Here is a 21,787-nt window from a genome sequence, read left to right as displayed (position 1 = left end):
TATATGGATCCAAAAAGACCCCAAATAGCCTTAGCTATCTTGAGAAAGAAAAACAAAGTTGGAGGTATCACAGTACCTGATATCAAACTATATACTGGACTGGATTGGGAGTAAAAAGGAGAAAACTGTATTTGAACAATGATTAAAAAATAAATAATAAAAAAGATACAAAAAAAGAAAAGATAACATGACAGAAATAAAATAAATAAAAGCATTATAATAAAAACAAACAAACAAAAAACTATATACTACATGGCTATTTTAAACAAAGTACAGTTGTCCCTCGCTGTATCGAGGTTCACTTATTACAGCTTCACTGTATTGTGGGTTTTAAAAATATATATATATATCTAATTTTGTGTTGAGGAGTTTTTGCTATATTGCAGGACTTTGTGGTATATAGGTATTTATATAATATTTATGATTTTAATTACTTTTGCCTAAGGATTTAAAACAATATAAAAATATAAAAAATGTTAATTCAAACATATTAAAAGAATATTAAATCAAAATAAAATACAGTATGTATTTCATCAGCAGAGGAATACCATACTGTACACAATGGAAATGCAGTACTCTACTACCGCTTGAGCAAGTTTGCCAATGTGAGATTGTACACAGCACACTATTGGCTAATGAAATGGAAGGTGACCAAACACAGAACTGTGTTCTATATTCTGGGTGCTGATTGGCTCAGTGACCATAGCATCAGTCTGTTTGTTCTCCCGCACTGTGCCCATATGTTCAGCATCTCTCCTTGTCCACTTCACATCAACGTCTGACTGCTGCATGTAGTGTTGTTCTGCGGTGTTGTGTTTTTGTGAAATTTTTGTAAAAGTTTGAATTTATTTCAAGCCCTATTACACCACCCAAATGTTCTGTACCTTCTAAGGCTTCTGGCAGTGAACCCAAGTGCCAGAGGAATATGCTTACCTTAAAAAAAAAATGTGGAGCTTTTCCACATTTTAAAGGAAGGCAAAAGCTACATGGCTGTAGGCCACCATTATGGGTTCAACAAATCTACTGTTCGCTACATAAAGAAAGGTGAGAAGAACATTAGGTCTACAGCAACAATGACTTTTAACAATACTGCAAAGAGGGTGGCCACTTTCCACAATAAAGCCATTGTGATAATGGAGTCTGCATTGGCCCTGTGGATAAATGACTATAGGAAGAATAATATCTCGCTGGATACCATCACTATCCAGACAAAGGCCAAGAAACTTTATGATAGTTCTGCGGAAAGCACTGATGTTCAGGATAGTGATGAGCATGAAGACAAGGATGAGGACGCAGAAGCAGGACCATAGAGTGCTTCTCCTACCAGACCAACCCCATTCAGTGCCAGTAAGGGCTGGTTTGACAAATATCAGAGATGCTTTGGATTCAAGAGCGTATCTCTGCATGGAGAAGCTGCCTCTGTGGATAAAAAGCAGCATCAGCATCTCCTCATAACTATGTTCATCACTCAGAAGAAGATCAGCTACACCTATGCCTTTAGCGGAAATAGAAGTAACAGCCCAGGGCAAAGAACTGCACCACCTGATGAAGTGGTGCCTTCAGAAGAGCTGTAATGCTCTTCTTGGCTGTGCAGTACATTCATCTCATCATCATCACCTTCATCGCCATCAGTACTGCACAGCTACATAATTCATGACCTTCACCATTCAAGTTGTAGTATACTTCACTGGTGAGTACCCATATAGAATTTTACATGTTGTTAAAATTACGTAGGTTTAAGAGTGTAGAAAGTGTTTAAGATCACGTGAAGTGTTTATAAGAGTGTGGGAAAGGTTAATAAGAGAGTTGGAAAGTTTTATAGCAGTGTGGGAAGGGTTTATAAAGCCTTAAAATACATATAAATAATAAAATAAATATAATGCTGCTACTTCTCGGATTTTCACCTGTCACGGGGGTCTCTTGAACATAACTCCCGCAATAGGTGAGGGATCATTGTAACCTGGTACTGGCATAAAGACAGGCATATGGATCAATGGGACAAAACAGAGAGCCCAGAAATAAACTCATGCCTATGGTGTGAACTAATATTTGCAAAGGAGGCAAGAGTATAGAATGGAGTAAAGACAATCTCTTCAATAAATATTATTAGGAAAATGGAAAGGCAAATGCAAAAAAATTGAAACTAGACCACCTGCTTACATCATATTCAATAATAAACTAAAAATGGATAAAATACTTCATTGTGATTTGTGAAACCATAATAATCCTAAAACAAAGGCAGCAAAATTTGAAACATCTCCAGTAGTAATATTTTGCCAATATATATCCTAAGGAAAGGGAAACAAAGGAAAAATAAACAAATTTGACTACATCAAACTGAGAAGCTTCAGTACATACAAAGCTATGGTACATTCACATAGTAGAATACTATGCAGCCAGACAAAAATGGAAATCTTACCTTTTAAGGCAGCGTATATGAACCTTGGTATTATTAAGCCAGTCACTGAAAGACAAATACCATATGATCTTACCTATGTGTGGCATCTAATGAACAAAATAAACTGACAAAGAAAATAAAACCAGAGGCATGGATACATGGAACAGACTGACAGGTATAGAGGAAAGGTGGGGGACTGGATGAAAGAAGGTAAAAGAATTAGCTAAAAAACATATCCATAACACATAGGCACAGACAATAGAGTTGTGATTGCCAGAAGGAAAGTGGGGTGGAGGTTAAGCTGAGGTTGGTTAAGGGGAGGAAAATGGGGATGGAAAGAGACTGCTTAGGGACATGGGCACATGATGCAGTGAGCAGATGATGTTTTATTGATTTCTACACTTGAAACTTGTAGGATTTTGCAAACTCGTGTCACTCTAATAAATATAATTTAAAAATGGTCTATAAAATTATTCTACTTATGTTTAATTTTTAAAGTATTTGAGGTATATTCAGTTAGATGCTGCCAAATTTTGATTGAAAGAATTAGATCATATTTTCCCTTTGCCTCATAATGTGCATAAGATGCTTACCTTCTTTAAGTACAAGTATATAAAAACTATAGAGATAAAAATACAAAATACTGAAATGACATTTTATCAACAATATTTGACATCTTATATAAAAAAGTTAATGATTCAAAATGAATGTCAACTCAGTATGTTGCATGATAATTTAAAATTTGATTATAATTTATATAAATTATGTAAGTTTATGTAAATGTAAATGTACAAGGAAAGGACAAGATTTGGCCTTCCTCTAATTTTTATCTTTTTTGAAAACTCTTTCCAACAAGCTACACTAACTCATGTATGCATAAACATACAATGTATTGACTGTGAACATTTTAATATTATAGAGCCATAGTGGCAATAAATCAAGCATTAAATACTTAATTTTTATATATTGTTTCATTTTTTAATTTTAATTGTATTATTTATGTTATTACAATCATCTCAATTATTTTTCCCTTTTACCCCTCTACCCAGACCACTCTGCACTCCTGAAGGCAATTCTGTTGTCCTAGTCTATGGGTCATGCATATATATTCTATGGCTACTATATTATTTATGCTGTACTTTACATTCCTATGACTATTCTATAACAACCAATTTGTACTTCTTAATCCCTTCACCATTTTTGCTCATCTCTGCAATCCCCTTCCCATCTGGCAACCATCAAAATATTCTCTGTATCTATGATAGTTTCTGTTCTGCTTGTTTATTTTGTTTTTTTAGATTCAATTATTGACAGTTATGTATTTGACATTTTATTGTTATATTTTTTTATCTTCTTAATAAAGACCCTTTAACATTTCATATAATACTTTTTTGGTGGTTATGAACTTTAACTTTTTCTCATCTGGGAAGCTTTTTAACTTTTTCTCATCTGGGAAGGTATCTACCCTTTGATTCTAAATTATGGGTTTTCTGGATAGAGTAATCTTGGTTGTAGGTACTTGCTCTTCATCACTGACTATTTCTTATTAATACCTTCTAGCCTGTAAAGGTTCTTTTGAGAAATCAGCTGACAGTTTTATGGAGCACTTTTGTAGGTAACTAGATGCTTTTCTCTTGCTGCTTGTAAAAGTCTCCCTTTGTATTTAACCTTTAGCATTTTAATTATGATGTGTCTTGGTGTGGGCCTCTTTGGGCTCATCTTCTTTGGAAACTTCTGTGCAACCTGGACTTGTATGTCTATTTTCTTCACCTAGTTAAGGAATTTTCTGTTGTTTTTTTCAAAAAAGTTTTCAATGTCTTACTCTCTCCTCCTTCCAGCAACCTCCATAATGCAAATGTTTGTAGACTTCAAGTTGTCCAAGAGGCTCCTTATATTATCCTCATTTTTTTAAAAATTCTTTTTTCTTCTCCTTGTTTTGACTAGGTGTTTTTTGCTAGGTTATATTCCAAATCACTGATTTGACTCTTGACTTCATCCACTCTACAGATGAATCCCTGTAAATTGCTCTTCATTTCAGTTAGTGGGTCCTTTGTTTCTGACTGGTTCTTTTTTATAGTTTCCATGTCCTTTTTTAATGTTGTTGAAGTTCTCTATGGGTTTATCTACTCTTCCCTAAGTTCTTAGTATCCTTATAACCAGTGTTTTGAACTCTGCATGTAGTAGATAGAGTGTTTGTTTCTATTGTGTTTAGTTCTTTTTCAGAAGTTTTGTTATGTTCTTTCATTTGGGAATTATTTCTTTGTCTCCTCATTCTTGCAGTCTCCCTCTATTTATTTCTATGTATTAGGTAGAGCTGCTATGTTCCCTGGCTTGGTAGAGTGGCCTAATGTACTAGATGTCCTGTAGGGTCCATTAACACATCCTCCCCTATCACCCAAGCTGGGCACTTGAAGTGTGTCCACCATGTGGGCTGTGTACACCCTCCACTTGTAGTTCAGCCCTGATTGCTGTTGGAAGGTTAATGAGGGGATTTATCCAGGTCAATCAGCTGCAGGGACCTGATATAACCACTGACCACTACCCTCTGATCACTGTGGAGGATTAGCTGTGCAAGGGCCTATTCCACAGAGCAGAACTTACTTCAGCAGGGCCCTGGTGCACACTGGATCCACCCTCTGAATGTGTCAGTTGTAGATGTCATTAGGTGGTTGTGCTCTGACATGGTCTGTAGCTGTATACTGGGTTCACAGACTCTGGGACCTTCTAGAAGGTGCAGGCCAAGGTCAGCCTCCACTTGTGTTCTATCCAGGACCACCCAACATAAGCTGCAAAAGAATCTGCAGGTGGCTGCCACTTGTGTTAGACTTGAAAGTATCAAAGCAAGGCTAGAATGTGAACCAAGGCCAGCTACTGCCAGTATAAGGCCTGGGGCCACTTGGTGAGAGGTACAGGGCTCGCTGAGGCTGGATCCTGTTTGTTTGAGAAAATTTAATAAAACCTGAAGCATGAGCTAAGACAAGCCATTCATAAGAACAAGTCACTGGGAACAGCTTGGGTGGGCCCGAATGTTGGGTGGAGCAGAGCCTGAAAGAATCACCAGGGTAGGGCAAACAGTGTGAAGCCAGGTTGATGGAGTCTACAACATTGCCCTCGCCTGCTAGCACTACAGGGGGAGGGCTCTGAAAAGGAACAATGGGCTTTGTCAGCACTTCTGTCTAGAGAAAGCTGTCCCCAAGCTCTTGCCCTGATGTTAGACACTTCAGTTCCTCCCCATTTGCCTCTGATATCTTTCAAGCTGCTGCAGCTTCCAGGTAGTTTTTTCAAGTAGGCCCATGCATTGGCCCTTAAGAGGAACTGCCTGGGACTCCAGAAGTGTTTGTCTTCCTCAGCCTCAATTCCCACTGGTTTTTACAACCAGAAGATACGGAGAATTATCTTACGGCACTGGAACCCTGGGAAGGGGGTACTTTTGTTGGGCTATGACCCCTCACTCTGAAGATTTCCCTCTCAAGCTTTATCCACCACATGTGGATATGGTACCCACCCATTCTGTATGTCTGCCCCTCCTACCAGTCTTGATGTGGTTTCTTCTTTATTTCCATAGTTGCAGGATTTCCATTCAGCTTGATTTCAGGTGGTTATGAGTAATGGTTGCTCTGTAGTTCAGTTGTAGTTTTCCTGTGGTTGTGCGAGTGGTGAGCTGTGTTTACCTAGGCTGCTACCATAACCAAAGTCCAAGAAACATCTTATCAGAGAACATTTCTAGCTCTTTCACAAAACCTCAGACTGAGTTATTTGAGTTGTTGAGTATACCCAACGTCCCCTGCATAGGGGTCCATGTAATATCTCTTAGAGTGTAGCTTAGCAAAAGTAAGTTTTCTTATCAGCAATAGGAAACTTTTTAAAGGAACATATAAGCTTGGAATATACAACATACTCTAGATATTCTATCCCTGATGGTTATACATAAATCTGCTCCATCATTGCAGTTCCGAATGAGTCTGGCAAATATCATTCTGAATATCACATAGTCACTCACTTGAGGGGTGCACATGCTGCTGCAGTGACCACCATCACTGGCTGTCCCATGCAATTCCTAGTCAGGATAAGGAACTGACACAAGTAAAAAACTGTTCATTCTCACTGAGTCCACAGCATGCTCTTGGCCACCCACTACCTTCTGCCTACCCGTCTCCTCACAGTCCTGCACACTGTGTCTATGTGCTTGTCAGCGAGCTCCTGAGAGTTTATGTATTGTTTTAAACATAATATTTCTTCTCTGAGATATTCTACAATGACACTATAGCTAAATTAATAAAATGAAGAACTTAAAACAGTAATTGCCAAATGAAAAAATACTACCAACCTAACAATGCTATAATTTAGCCTAATATTATTTCAGTATCTAAAAATGTAATGTTAATAATCTATTTTACGGAATCAGTAATTTTTATTTTAATATGAACACATTAAAGTGTCTTTCTACATACCCTCTATATATGGTCTATAACAACTATATACTGCATATTAACAACAGGGAGTTGCATCAACAGCTTAAATACTTTTATTATGAATGTCTTTCATTTCTCTGAAGTAGCTCTTTTTTTTAAGGGGAAAATAGGCTTAACTCTTATTTGCCTTTAAAGTTTTATTGTTTTAGAATTTTATACAGGGAACAAGCATTAGCATACTCAGGAGAACTGCTGAAAGTAAAAGGCCTCCAGCTACCCACTGCCTGGCTGATAGGATAAAGCAGGAATATAAAAACTTTTGTCTGATTGCTCACTTTCCTTGTTTTAGGGTATTGCTACTCTCAAGAGCATATATTCATGTTCTTTCTACTTCAAGTTTTATTACTTCTTTTGTATTATTTAATACATCTAAAGACACTTCTGAAAGACAAATTTTTCCATTTTGAAAAGTCACAGTTTGAAATCTGATGGAACACATTATTGCTCACAGAGTGTTTTTTTTTTTTTTTTTTTTTAGGGTGAGAGAGTAAAAGTGCTATAAAGCAATTAGGTGCCTGATCTTAAGGACATTACTATGTCAAGTAGAATAAAATGTTTCAAAAGTCAACAAAAATAATATTCTGTGAAAGTAGGCACATATAAAGGCCACATTTCTCTTCCAGGTCTTTGACTAGATATTTAATTCAAAAATAGGGGAAGAAAATATAAAAATGAGACAAAGTAATATATTTACCTCCATGACTTGAAACTGGAAATATACAATGTTTATTATTAGGAAATATGTATAGGCATATGTTATAATTCAACCTAACAAATGAATGGTGTATATATTTCATTATTCACATTCCAATTTATTTCCCTGGATTCTAGGTTCTCCCAGGGTCAGTACTTTTTAGTAAACAAGAAACTGATATGCTTGACCTATGAATAAGGCCAGGCATTTTATAAAGTGTTATACACATTTCTAAAATTCACAATACATCAATTTTTAATATATTCACTCTCTCAGCTCCATTGCAAAGATGGTAGGGGAAAGATTTCAGAGTAATTAATGATATAGTTAGCTGCTAAATATTAATAGGAATCGTAGTCTTGCATAAAATATAACATATAAACCTTAACAATACAGATGCACCAGTAATTAAAGTTGAATATCTAATTGAACTAATTTATAAGACAGGCAAAAGTTACACTTTTCTAGTTTCTATGTAAACTGTGGGTAACAGTTAAGCTTTGAATTTTATGGTTTATAAAAATGGGCAATATCTTGACTATAGTTCATAAATGGCTTAGAGACCTGTAATAGTAGTAAAACATATGCCAACTTACTCACTTTATATAAATACTCTTACTGCACCATACAAACTAAACTGTGATAATGACCCAGAAAATATGGTAATCTCAGACATTATATCCAAGAGAATGTTAGTAGTATTAAGACTTTGTGGAAACTGTTATTACAATAATTATACGACATTGGAGAGGTTCTAAAAGATGTCTTAAATTTGATTTTGATACATATTTTCATGTCATTAACATGGTGCAGTTTAGCTCCACTTAAACTTGTATTTTTTTACTTATACATCATTCGAAACTTCAGAAGAATACTAAATTTCATCAAGTTTGTTAACTACACTTACATATGTGGCTGAGGTGAGCAACCTGGACTGCTGTTCCCATTGCTGTCAATGTGATCCAAGGAGCCATTGAGATCTTCGTGGACAGCCTGTAGTAGGCCACTGGATGCATTATTGATCAGTCCAGGGTTACTGAGCAAAGGTAAACTGCTCTCTGCTAAGGCAGCCTAGTAAAATAAAGAGGGTATAAAGCAACCTTTGAACTGATTTTTAAAATATTTTTTAAAACATAAACCTCCTTTTAATTGGTCTGAGTCATAATGCAGATATTTTAGAAGCATTTAAATGAAATGTGTGGGAAGGACAAAGATTTCTAATTGGCAATCTGTAGTAGAAATAGATACCAAGGAAATTAAGTGTGATGTAAAAAATATAAAGAAATAGGTGTCCCAGAAAACATTTTTTACTCGTTTCAGCCTTCCACATAGTAAAATGCTGTATCCTCACGTGTAGTGAGAAACTCTGAGATAATACATGCAGTTATTCTGCTTTTTAAAAATGACCAGAACTTAACTCAAAATAAAGAAGTCCTGACATTTGCCTCCTCTGCATAAAAATTATATATTATAATTAAACTTTAAAGTTTTTGCCACAAGCACCATGTTCCCCAATACTATGATGTGAAATCATTTATGACAGCCTGGATAAATATTAATGCATAGCCACATGCATTTGCAAAGCTTCTATCAATCTAGCATTTGCAGAAAAACCGAGTGTTCCAGATTTTGCCACAGGGTGTCCTTCTTGCTTCTTCACATCAAAAGTATCTTGAATAGAATCAGTGCTTTCTATAGTACTAGGTACTACAACTTCCTTAGATTATAAACCATCAATTAAGAACAATCACAATCCCCTTAAATATAAAGCCATGACAAAAAAAAAGCAAAAACATTCAAATATGTGGATAATAGAAAGGTGCATTTAATGATTTTACCTGCAAACTGGCATTAAGAGCTGCTCCATAGCCTAAACTGGTAGGTATATTTTTTACTAATGTTGGACTTCTGAAATAAACAAAAAAAAAGAAGATGATTTATAAGTCAAAATAGAAAAATCTAGATATCAATAATCTTAGTGAAAAATATACATTCTGGCTTGTTTTCTCACACTCCTTGTCCAGAGTGGATGGATCTAAGGCCGAAGAAATAAGGTGATAGATTTCAAGTATATAATTCTCTATATAGTATATATTGACTTGGTCCATGAATATAAGAATAAAATGTTAGACTATGGTGTACAGGCAAACTGAGGCATGCCCTGTTTCTATCCGTGTAAAGGTTTTATTTCCAAGAAGAACAACATTTCTATAAAATTAAAAAAAATATAAACATACAGCACAATTAGCAATTTGATGCAATCAGGAAATAATTAATGGTTAATTTCTAGAATACTATAAATTAACATAACAAATTATCATAGTTAATTAAATGACAACATAATGGATTAACTATTTCTTGAATACAGAAGTGAGGACATAGTTGATTATAGAAATCAAAAGTGAAGGGCCAGTAGTAGATAAAATTCAAGTCATGTCTTCACAAAAGGTAGTAGTAGTTCAGGGAGCAGGTAAAAGCTATGAGTTAATTCATTAGGCACAAAATGTGTTCTATTATATTTCTGACTTATGTTTGTCAGTCTTGTTCTCCAGACATATTTATTCAAACTTCCCAGGAAATAACTTTCTCACACTATCTTAGACAGCTGATGTGGTTGGAGGAAAAGCAAACTGAGGACAAGTAATAAAGGACAGTCTGAAAAATAAAGAGTACTTGAGAAACAAAATCACTATTAAAAAAATCTTTTAGTAATTCCTTCATGGAAAGGTACTTTCAGTAATACCAGTAACTGCATCATTAGCTTTATTTTAAAATATTGTAGACTTCTGTGCTCTATTAGAGGTTATACTATTGCATGAAAACAGGCAGGTGTCTCCATCTAGAAAATATGTTCCATCCTGAAAAACAATTTATTTTTATACAAATAGAACACTGAATTGGTGAAAACAGTAACTAAAAAACCCTTGTGATAATTTTTGTGAAAAATATTGGTATGATACTGTTAATTTATCAATTTATGCACAGATTCAAAAAAGCTGTTCACTAACAAGGGACTGTTAGTTAGCATACCATTAGCTAATTTTCTCCACACACCACCCTCAACTTAAAGTGTTCACTTTTTCTAGAAGATGCAGGATGCAGGGCTACAAATCTGTCATAGTCATACCCTGTTATCTTTTGTGACCTTCGCTTCTGGTATTCTACTTCATCCACAGTCCATACTGCTCCTTTAACATTTTCTACTCGAACAAAACACTTGTGCAGGCTAAGATTATGACGTACTGCATTCTAAATCAGACAAGAGAGGGAAAAAGCAGCAAAAATCATACTGCTTAATAAGGCAGCCAAACATACTACATTATTGATCTTACTTAATCAGAGAGAAAAATCTTAACATGTTTAAGTATTAAATCAAAATATGGCATATTATAAACCCCAAACTTACAAATTACTGGAATCTGCAGTTTGAACTTTGTGATAAGAGAACCTTCCAAGCTTTTTTAATAATAGCTGTGTCAAAACCTTTCTTTCATTGCACTGGTCTAAATTGCAATATCTGTACAAATTACAGTATCTTTGAAAATGCCAGAACAATTAGGTCAGCTCTGTTGTGTCCCTGATCAAGCACTCAGGGATGGTTGAAATGTCCAAAGGAACCAGTCCTGCTTGAGGTATTAAAATGCTAAAAAGGCTACAGTGACAAGTGTTAATTTTGCACAAAGCTTTATGCAAATAAGCTCAAAGGCATTCTTTTCATCCCTATAATAATAAAATGACAGAGTTTGTTTATTCTGTATTATTAGATGACATGTGCGAGTTACAGTGTAACATTCTGCCTCCACAATAAGACACATTTAATGTTTTTTTTTAATTCCCAGTAAAGTTTTTGTAAATGTTAAACTCAATTGAAAGTCATTGGTGGAACGCGGGAGTACATTTTCTTCCCATAATAATTATGAAAACAGATGTTGTTGGCAGATTTGTATTAGAGTAATTACTCAAAATTAGCATTTTAAAATCAAATTAAGTCATTCCTAAAATTTTAACTATAATAAGTATACAGTGGAAGATATAATTTACCTTGAGTATTCTCCATAAATCAAATTATAAATATAAGCAAATATATCTTCCTGTCAAGGTACAGTGGAATATAGCTATCAAGTACTCAGAAATGTCCTAATTCTTACTTTAGAATATAAAACAATGTAATTTTGATGAAAATTTTTTTCTATTTGCACAAAGACAAGCTTCTGGCTTGCTTTAAGAGAAGAATTCTTTAAAAAAAAAAAAGAAAAAGCATAAGCAGATCTAGCATCTGACCTGAAATCCAAGGATTTGATTGATCTTAATGCCCATGGCTCTGAATATGATAATTTTAATATTAATGAGCAAATGAGCAGTTTTATTATGCATGCAATATAGTTAGAACTAATAAGCTGTTCAGAATGAGTTTGCTGGATCCCCGAGCTGTGGAGATGAGACCAAGCTAAGATATTAAATCACCTTTCATTTCTTTAAAAATTTCTTTCAGTAAATCAAATGACAGAACATTCACTAAATTCTTTAATGAGTAACAAAAGAAAATGTAAAGCTTTTACATAAATATTACTTATTGAAAAACTCAGCATATATTCTACAATATTACTTACTGAAAAATCTCCAAAACATGTATTCCACAGATTACCACCGACCTTTTTTCATCATATAAAATATGTAACAAGTAACTGTGCATAAATAAAACAATCACATTCATTTACAGTACCACATACTGTAGCAACTAATAACATCTAAACATTTTGTAAATTAAAAGCATTCCTGGCCTCACACCCATGTATCTGTAATCGCTTGCCAGAATAATTTACATTTTAAATCCAAATTAATTCACTTTAGCATATCTCAGAGTCTAAAATTCTTAGTATGCTGATGAGTGCTTTGCTGCTTCTATTCTTTTCAGCTACAAACATTTCCCCTTTGTACCAAATGGCTTGTGGCTAATTGATGTTTCTGACTGCTTTTTGAAATAAAAATAAAACAGTTCACTTAGTCTGTGCTGAGTGCCCTTATCTTTCCAGACATTGCTTTTTTCCAAAAATAGATGCACAGAACTAACATTTTTTTTTTTTTAGTTCCTTGTAGGATCCAGACAATGAAGTTGTTTGGACAGGGATATAGATGAACCCTTTTGTCTAAGTAAATAAACTACATTTATGTTCTGACAGGATAATATTCACTTTACTTTCTTTTAGTTCCAGCTGAGTAGCCATGGTCCTCACTCCTGTGGCAGCATCAGTCTATATGATGAGGTATGATGTGTACAAAAGACGCAGACCAAGACAAAAACCTACTGCCTCCATTTGTTGCACAAGCCAAATAGACATTTTTCAAACTAATTAGCCAATAATATGCAAGAGAAAAAGTAATATCGTGCAACTAACAAAGGTGTTGATGATTGAGTGCTCACACTGTAATTAGTGTGTCAGGCCCTCGTTCCTCTGCCAAGCCTCAGCTATTAATTGCACCAAATTAGAAAACTATATCAGAGGCAAAATTATTCTTTCACTTGTCATTTTGAGAGAGGGAATTCATTCCATTCAAGAGGCAGGTTAAAAAGAGGGGATGTAGATACTAATCTGCTTATGTCATGTAAATAAATGTTCCTTGTGCTATCTGTAAGGGACTCTGTTAGATATCTTAAAACTGTTGGAAAAGGAGTTACCTTCCAAGTTGCTGCATTACGCCTGAAGTAAGCAAATGTCCGTGTAAACCAGCTGTAAATTTCATTAAGTGTTAACTGCCTGTCAGATGACTCCATGATAGCCTGCAATGAGACAAGATACAGAGTGACATAAAATAATGGTTTACTAACTAGACTAGATGGCACTTTCTCACCCAAGCTTTACTGTAAGCATTAATGAATTTTAATTTAATCAGGCAAAGTTAGTTTTCCTTCTACTTACCTGCCTTATGAGAGTTGCATAAGTAAATGGAGGTCTGACATCTGCATTTTTATAAAATTCATAATTAGGGGCAATCTCTGAAAAAATAAAAACAAGGTATTAATTCTGCTAATAATTCATAGTCTATATAATTGATTTTTCATATTTTCCACTAGTATTCGTGAAGTGATCCATTGAGAAAGCCACTGACTAGTGAAATCACAAAGCATGAGAGTGGAATTGAATTATATGAAAAAGGCCATTTCTGGCGTGAAGTGCAAATGAAGCGTCTCCTAGTTGTTTGCAGTACTTCAGGAAAGGTGTGACCAGCTGGCCTGAAGATTTTTCCAAGAGCTAGGACCTCTTTAAAGCTGGTGGTTTAGGCATGTTTTTACATGGACTTTTGCCCCTCCTCCCCCACCATAGTTTTCACTTTCTTTCCTCTTCTAATACTTCTTAAGGAATCTCAGGATAATCTCTAGGCATCTGTGGCCCTCTAACAAAGAGAATGCAAAACCCTCAAAGTACTCATGTTAAAAATAACATCACTTTTTTGTAAAAAAAGGGCTCTGGGCTAATAATAGTTACAATGTGTGACTATGATTATCTAGATGTCCAGGGGCAGGGGCAGGGATGGGGAGCCGAGGAGAAGGGTAGGAAAGGGAGAGAAGGTAAATTTGTGTTCCATTCAAACTTAGACTTCTATATGCATCTTGAGCTAAGTATTGGCATGTAGGCATTAGGAGTTGTGCTAAGATTTTATTTAGGTAGCACCTGAACTGTCTAGCATAAAGCCTTACATGGTTTTAAGTGGTTCTTCTTACATAGCATTACTTGCAGGTGCTGTATTGCTATAGCCTTCCCTTAGAGATCAAAAGATCTTGTTGAGTTGAGGTGATAATATGTGCTATCTCGACAATACATCTCTCACTGTCTTTAAGTCAGGGGGTGGAGTGGGGGGGGGGGGCGGGTAGCTTTCTTTCCTGAACAACCATTCAGAACAATTCATCATAATGTGCTTAGGAAATCACCCCTATCCACATTTACCAGGACTAAGACCATTATCACACCATAAATCATGACTCCAGTTTCCATGTGCTCTGGAATGACTCCTGTACAGTTGTTTTTGCTACTTTTCCTCTCCCAAAGTAAAAGAGCTCTACTGAGCATTCATAGCCTACCTGATGACATGGGAATGTTGTATTTGTCTGAATGTCGCCTTCGTATGGCTCCCACATTGGGCACACTGGCTGGGGTGATTACTGAGGGTCCCTGGGTAATCGGGGTGACTGGGGCCGTTGGTGTGGTAGGGGTTTGAGGTAAGCTCTGTGGGGATGTCTCCAACATGTTCTTCGACATGGTGACACTAGACACCAGATTTAGCTGCAAAGACCCAAGAGATGGGCAGAAGAAAGGTAGAGACAAGAGAAAAAGACTTAAAAAGGTTTGACAAATGAGAGTGGATTCACTTCTACAGCTGTGTTGCCACTAATAAGCTGCAAAAGGAAGCAGCCAATCTCAACTAATTACAGGATGAAATTGTATCATAAGAATTCTAATTAGAGGCTGCTGGTAGAGGTTATCTAATAATCTATGGTAATGTTTCTTAGGACTAACTCCTTCTTGTCCTACCAGACTTCAGCGACAGTGTATTTCCTTAAATAAAAGCCAGCTGCTGAAAATTGACTGCCCTTGTTGTTAAATAGGCCCAACCCCCAGTGAAGCAACAACAACAGCAATAATGAAGGGTGCAACATTTTCAATCAACAGGACTTAAAATAAGTTGGTATTCTGTTGCTTCCAGAATTTTTTTTCCATAGTCCCAAATCTCAGCTGAGAGGCTCCAGCCAGCTGGAAAATTTTACACTGACCTTTAGTCTCCTTGCTAATTTGGTGGAATGGTAATGACATTACTACATATTCAAACAAAATTGTCTTAATTGCAAATTAGCCGGAGGAGGCTGAAAATTTTCAAATTAAATCTGATTGGAGATGGAGAGAGGAAAATGGAATTTCCTCACTAACAATCATTTGTGGCATGTGTTAACAAATATAATGAAATGTCAAGTTTGCCAATTCCTCTGGAAGTATCATTTTCAATTTATGATTACAGTGTCACTTAATGCTGATGTACCCTGGAAAGTGGGTGTCAGGGTAGAAAAAAGGAAAAAGGTGAGAATGTATGCAAGCTGTTTAACAGCGTGCCCTTCATTACTCCCCTCAGAAAAACCCTGTTCTTCATTATCAAAAACTCATATCACCTCTGTCATATTTACCACACACCTTTGTCATAAATAGCATCCAATTAGAAAAATTTTTATGTAAGGCAGCACATAAAATGATTTCTGCCATGTACTCAAATGATATTCATAAGAGGTAACCTACAGATCTTTTGGTTTATGCAGTAATCTATGAAACTAAGCAAGAAAACTAGTTTTAATTGTTTTACTTCTCTATGAAGTAACTTATTAGTGGCTAAATAGAGAATATTCAACTTTTATATGTAATTTAGCAACACCTGCCTTTTCAAATCGCAAATATGCTTCTTAAGATAAACCTTTTTTTTTTAAATGGGGAGAAAATGATGTGTACAGCATTGATTGATCTTTCTTTGTAGATTTGTTTTACACATTTAGTCAGTAGAGAGATTTGTTAGGGAAACAAAAATTAACATATGCCAGCTAATTGTTCTTCTTTCTTGGGCAGCAGCCAGAAGAAGCACATTAGCAGTGTAATAATAACGACTGGCACCCTGAAGGCATCCCTAAATGCATCTGTTCCCAATAAACCACAAACTGTTATTCTGTTCGCACTCTAAGCCAGCAGACTGGGCTGGGAATTCTTTGTTACATACATAAATAAAAGCTGAGATAATGCTACTAAATGCTGCATTTAATACATTTACAAAACCACTGCTGTAAGCTTCTCCAGAATGTGCAAAAGTACTTCTACCTAGTTTGAGAAATGAAGAAAGATGCAAATGCATCTATATGTGTAATGTTGCAAATTACATTTTATTTTTAAAATCAACATCAGAATGTATAATTAGTAATGTTCTATGTAGACCATATCATCAGTATTGCATAGCTGTATGTTAAAACTATATAAAAAGAGAAAAAGCAAATCATTTCTCCATATTTAAAAACTCAGCTAAATGGTTACATAGTCACTTTTAGAAATCAAAAACCAGAATAAATGGCACATTCGGAAGCCAGAAAAATGCCAACATTACAAATCAATGAAAGATCTATCTTGATGAATACTTGACAGGACATTCTAAATATTTTGTGAACATGGTAAAAGTTAACAGACAGGAGAAATACATCTTTTTATATGCAAACTACTCATGTTTACAATGTTACAGTATCTTATTCTGCCATCTGGCAATAATAAGCATACCATGTTTGTATGTGTGCAATCACAAACTGATAAAGTAGAATTTATTATTAACTAAAGGGGAACATGTAAAAGCCAGGATCAGCACTTAGCCACATCAGCTCATCAGAATATAGTCAAGGTTGGGTGAAACTCATTATTCAGGACTCGCAGCCTTGATAACTTTGATTTTCATCCATCCATAGCATGGCCAAAAGGTACCATTTAATGAAGTACCATTCAGAGAGTAAATGGGGTCATATAATAGACAGTGCGGTTGCACCTTGTGTTCATGTACTGATAGCTGTTAAGGGTGCAGTGATGAACCAACAGAGCTCATTTCTCTTTGGTAATAAATTCATGCTATTAATATTTATCAAATATGTGGGCCGTCTCAACTGAGCCACGGCACATGAGACCATAAATATCCACTATCATATCAATTTTGAAGCTTCTTTTGTACAGTGTATAAATTTTAGGGTATTTTTAAGGGTGGGTGTATTGACCACTCTTCTTTCAAACTAATTTGAGGCCAGTAGTGCAGTTCCTCCAGATATCGCTAGTTCCAAAGGGAACTGTAAACTGTGGTTTCATTTTAAATCACTCATCTAAAATTCTATATTAATTGCCTACCATCAAACGCAATTAGCAATTCTTTCATGTGTGGTTTATGTAATGTAATACTTCAATTACATTATTCATTCAGGTTCTGTTTTGGATTATAGGCTGAAAATTCTTTATTAGTATAGATGTAACCGTGCTGCTAGAGTTTTAAAAAAAATTTACTGATTGAATAATTAATTGGAAAAGAACAAGCTGCAGATTCCTGATGGATTTATGACACAATTATTCTATTTTGCAAGTATCTATATACATTATACTATAGAAGCAATGAGGGAAAAACCTTATTGAAAACAAAGTCATATATGTAGGATCAAAAAGATTCTCAAAAGTTTATTTTTTAATTAAATAAAAATGTGCTTATAGTACCCTACACTTAAATGTAGTACAAAGAAAAAACTCTAATATCTTAGCAGAAATACCTTACCAGATTTTAAATAAATGCATTCTTTATGCAAAAAAGTAAATTTTGAATAATATCAATTGATGAGTGATACCAGAGATATACGAGAAAACTCATACAATATATTTTGTCTTTTATTTCCTTCTCTACTACAATACCAAATGATCTTTTTGTCCTAAAGAAATGGAGGAGAGGCAAAGCTGACAATCACTAATAATTGGACTATACAAGGGACTTATTAAAACCTATCCTCACAAACTTTCATTAAACTAGAGTTACCCAGTCGATTACTCTAAGTTTCTGCACAAACATTTACTGAGTGAGATAAAGTATATTCTTTTCAACAGTCTATGCACCTGACTGTTATTAGGTTGCACTTCAATCTTATATATTTTTGAGGGAAACTGCAGTTATTATTTTTTTACAATCACCCATTTTACTTTGCCATAGCTCTGTAAATTAACAATATGTGTACTATCTAATAAAACATATTAATGTGTAAAATACACCTTAAGTAACCAAAGAAATAGAAGAAAAATGACTATAAAAATACTATGACATTTGACAAACTATTTGATTAAAAATGTATTTGTATGCATCTTATGATTGATCTAAGTCCTCTTAAGCATACCACTTACCTTCCTATTTGTGATTTGTACTGTTCCTGCTTTTCAGGTTGCTCCGAGTGGGTTTACTTTTAATATCTGTAAACCTATCACAGAAATATATGCTCTTGCTTTACCTTCAAGGCAGTGATTTGTGCACTGATAGGTGTACTTTGTTTAGTGTCCCCCAGGTAGGGGTGTAGATTGGATAGATTTTGTAAAAGATAGCATTATTTTAAAAGAAATATACAATTTGACAAGAGATTGTATTTTACTTTCACTTTATTGTCATATTTTTCATCACATTCATTGTTTTCTAGCATTCACTAAATTGTTCATTTTTCTTAGTCTGTTATATCAGTAGAGCTATTTACTGTTTATAAAGCAATATGCACTTACAGGTTTGGGAGATGGTTTGGGCTCTGAGGGTCGCATGTGTAAGTGGGTCATCATTGCTTGAAGACGTTCTCGTTCTTTAGAAAGCTGTTAAGAAACGGTCAGATCAGAAGCAGTTTAGAAATGACTGATACAGCTATTTTATTGCAGTGATACATCTTATCATTGAGCTAGTTTCAGAGTAGTGATTCCTGCATATAAAAGTCTTTACCAGTAGAAACTTATTTGGGAGGAGATGCAACTTTAACTATGAAGGGGAGGGGAAATTTTTATAGCTTTCTTTATGTTAAAAGGTCAGATAAAACAAATAACACTTCATCTTTTTGTCAATAAGAGAATTGAGGTCACAGTTGCCTTGACAGTAACAAGTTACTGAAACCATAAATTAGAAGGCCTATGGTGTCTCTTTAAAGTCCTGTGGACACTGTTAGCAATGGCCTAGTGCCAACAGCTGTGAAGAGGTGAAGGGTTCTCAAAGAGAAGTGCCTGCCAGGATTGTCTACACACTTCATGCATTCCCACTGAGGTCCAGTTAGTGCCCCCTCCAATCTGCCATCATCAATCTAATTCAATAGAGTGACAGAGACCAGGCAGTGTGAAACGTTGAACTCTGCCACAGAGTCGGCATCTATACTTGCACTGGGTCTCATTACAAGTGACGGACCTTACTTTTCCATCAGTCACACACAGCAGAAAAAAAAGGCATAATTGGTCACCCTGCAGACTGTGTCATCATCAGCTGAACTCTTATGTTTCACTTCACCTTTTATAAATGGTAAACAGGTTTACAAAAAAGCTTTTTCAAAGTTGCATCAGTTGATGCTTTTTTTGTGTCTTTGATTATTTTACAAGTCAAAGTAAAATATTTTTAATAGCTCTCTGGGAAAAAGCAATGACATGATGGATTTAAAGTAATTCAAGATGTAGTAAAATGTGAAGAAAAATAAATTGTACGCTTAAGTAAATAAAACACAATATTGGTTTGAAGGAGAAAAAAATAATCTTTAAGTTGAAATGCAAGAGGAAAGACTTAAATGGTTAGTAAAAGCATAAGAATGATATGCTAACATAATTGCTTTCTGATCAGTTTTATGAGTTCTATTTATTTTGTGACGAATTTTGTTTCAATATTAACTATTTTTTAACTTAAATTAGCAGCACATGATTCCACATATGTATTACCATCTGGGATATTATAAATTATTTGCCACCACTACTCCAGAAAAGTCCTAAATCTTTTTGTAAGTTCTTTAATTAAAAATACACGAAAGGTAGAAAAGGAAAAGATTTTTCTCAGGGCAATATACTATTAGTTCATGTAAAATAATCTCTCAACAATAAAGTTATGTCCAGTAGAGGGATGATATAACCACTATTAGGGAAAATTTAGATTTGACTCTTTAGGGATATCCAAGTGTAGGTGATATAGTCTAAAGGTTTTATAAGTCTAAGTGATAAGAACATTAAATTATATCAATCCATCCTATGTTATCAATCTAAAATTCCATGTATACCTATCAGGCAAAAAGACTCAGAATCTACCCAATTTGATCCAACAGAAATATAAAAAGGAAGTCCATTAAGTCAGCATTTAACAAACCTGTATTTCTAACTGTTGCACCACCTGCATTTGCACTCGACACTGGGCAGTGCTTCGGTCATCCAATGCATGCTCATTGTTAAGGTGCCTAAACAAACACAAGACACAAAACAGAATGTTAAGCAAAGTGTAACTCAGTGGTATATGCTCCACTTCAAAAGCACTACACTGAAGTTCTATATCTTCCACAGGAGGAATAAAGGAATACTTTGAAACTATACAGAAAAAAATGTTTCTTGAAATTAAATATGAAGAAAAATATTTAGACAGACATATATGTAACACATAAAGAATAAATAATTAAGATGGTGTTTCTGAGAAAGATCTAATTCATAATTAAGTAGGTTTATATGTTAGTATATCTATTCATATTCAGCAATTAGAAACCTTTATTCTGTTCTGTGCCTTCCCTTGAAAAACTAAATCAGTTCATTTTAATACTTCCGCAATGATCATAACAACACACTTCTATGTACCTTGTCATTATCGGTTGTCATTCTTGGTTGAAGGGAAACTGTGGACTAAAATAGTGAAGTGTATCAGGTCAAGTTTGAGGTGTGTAGTCAGACTGTGGGAGAGGCACTTCCACTAAACATGTCTGCCCTAAGCTCAACTCTGTTCAGTTCTATTATGAACATAATTGGAATGAAAACTTAAAGTTTATTCACTCTTTCTGGAAAGGAGGCATACAATGTTAAAACAGAACTTAGCTTATGATGTAAAGTGTAACTAATTTTTAATTATATGAGAATTTAAAAGTTGTTTTATAGGTTTTTTCACCAATTATTTTTTCAGAAAAAAATGGTTGATGGAGAATGAGATAATTTTCTATCAGACTACTACAATGGTAATTATATTCTTTGAGGTTTAATATTTTTGTATTTCCTTAAAGTATTTTTTTCAGTATGAACTTTTGGGGAACACACACATATATTTATTCTACAATCAGTCCAAATAATGGATATTGTTAAATGTTTTAGTTATACACAAAGACTAGGGTGTAATGGAACAAAATGAGTAGAATATACAGCTTTGCAAGGAAGGATGTATGCAGTATAATGTTTATTCTTGCATAAAATCACTTTTAAAAAGGTTTTTTTACATTTGTGTACTTCTTAGTGATAATTATCCTATACTTAAAGAACTAAAAAAAGTACAAAATGTTTGCATTATATACTTGGGTCTTAGAAACCTATTTAATTTATCTATATAGCTTTTATTAGAAGAGAGACTGTAGACTACAATAATAGTCAATGGGGTTTTGTCTTGATTGAATTTTTCAGTGGGACACAAAAGAACCTTGCCATTAAAATAGTCCTTTATTCT

General features: G+C 34.7%; 1 protein-coding gene across 1 annotated transcript in view; it reads right to left on the bottom strand.

Moving 5' to 3' along the window:
- Positions 1 to 21,787, bottom strand: part of FOXP2 (forkhead box P2) — an 852,864-nt gene that overhangs the window by 50,979 nt on the left and 780,098 nt on the right. Inside the window, exons 10-17 of the mRNA XM_036010823.1 lie at positions 20,462 to 20,549; positions 18,865 to 18,948; positions 14,643 to 14,844; positions 13,483 to 13,559; positions 13,242 to 13,343; positions 10,692 to 10,813; positions 9,403 to 9,472; positions 8,472 to 8,635 (exon numbers count right to left, since the gene is read on the bottom strand). Of these exons, the coding sequence (XP_035866716.1) occupies positions 8,472 to 8,635; positions 9,403 to 9,472; positions 10,692 to 10,813; positions 13,242 to 13,343; positions 13,483 to 13,559; positions 14,643 to 14,844; positions 18,865 to 18,948; positions 20,462 to 20,549 (909 nt within the window). The remainder of the gene's footprint in view (positions 1 to 8,471; positions 8,636 to 9,402; positions 9,473 to 10,691; positions 10,814 to 13,241; positions 13,344 to 13,482; positions 13,560 to 14,642; positions 14,845 to 18,864; positions 18,949 to 20,461; positions 20,550 to 21,787) is intronic.

Source organism: Phyllostomus discolor, chromosome 10 (genome assembly GCF_004126475.2).
Source record: "Phyllostomus discolor isolate MPI-MPIP mPhyDis1 chromosome 10, mPhyDis1.pri.v3, whole genome shotgun sequence".
NCBI classification, from domain to species: domain Eukaryota; kingdom Metazoa; phylum Chordata; class Mammalia; order Chiroptera; family Phyllostomidae; genus Phyllostomus; species Phyllostomus discolor.
This window is presented reverse-complemented; position numbering and strand designations above follow the sequence as displayed.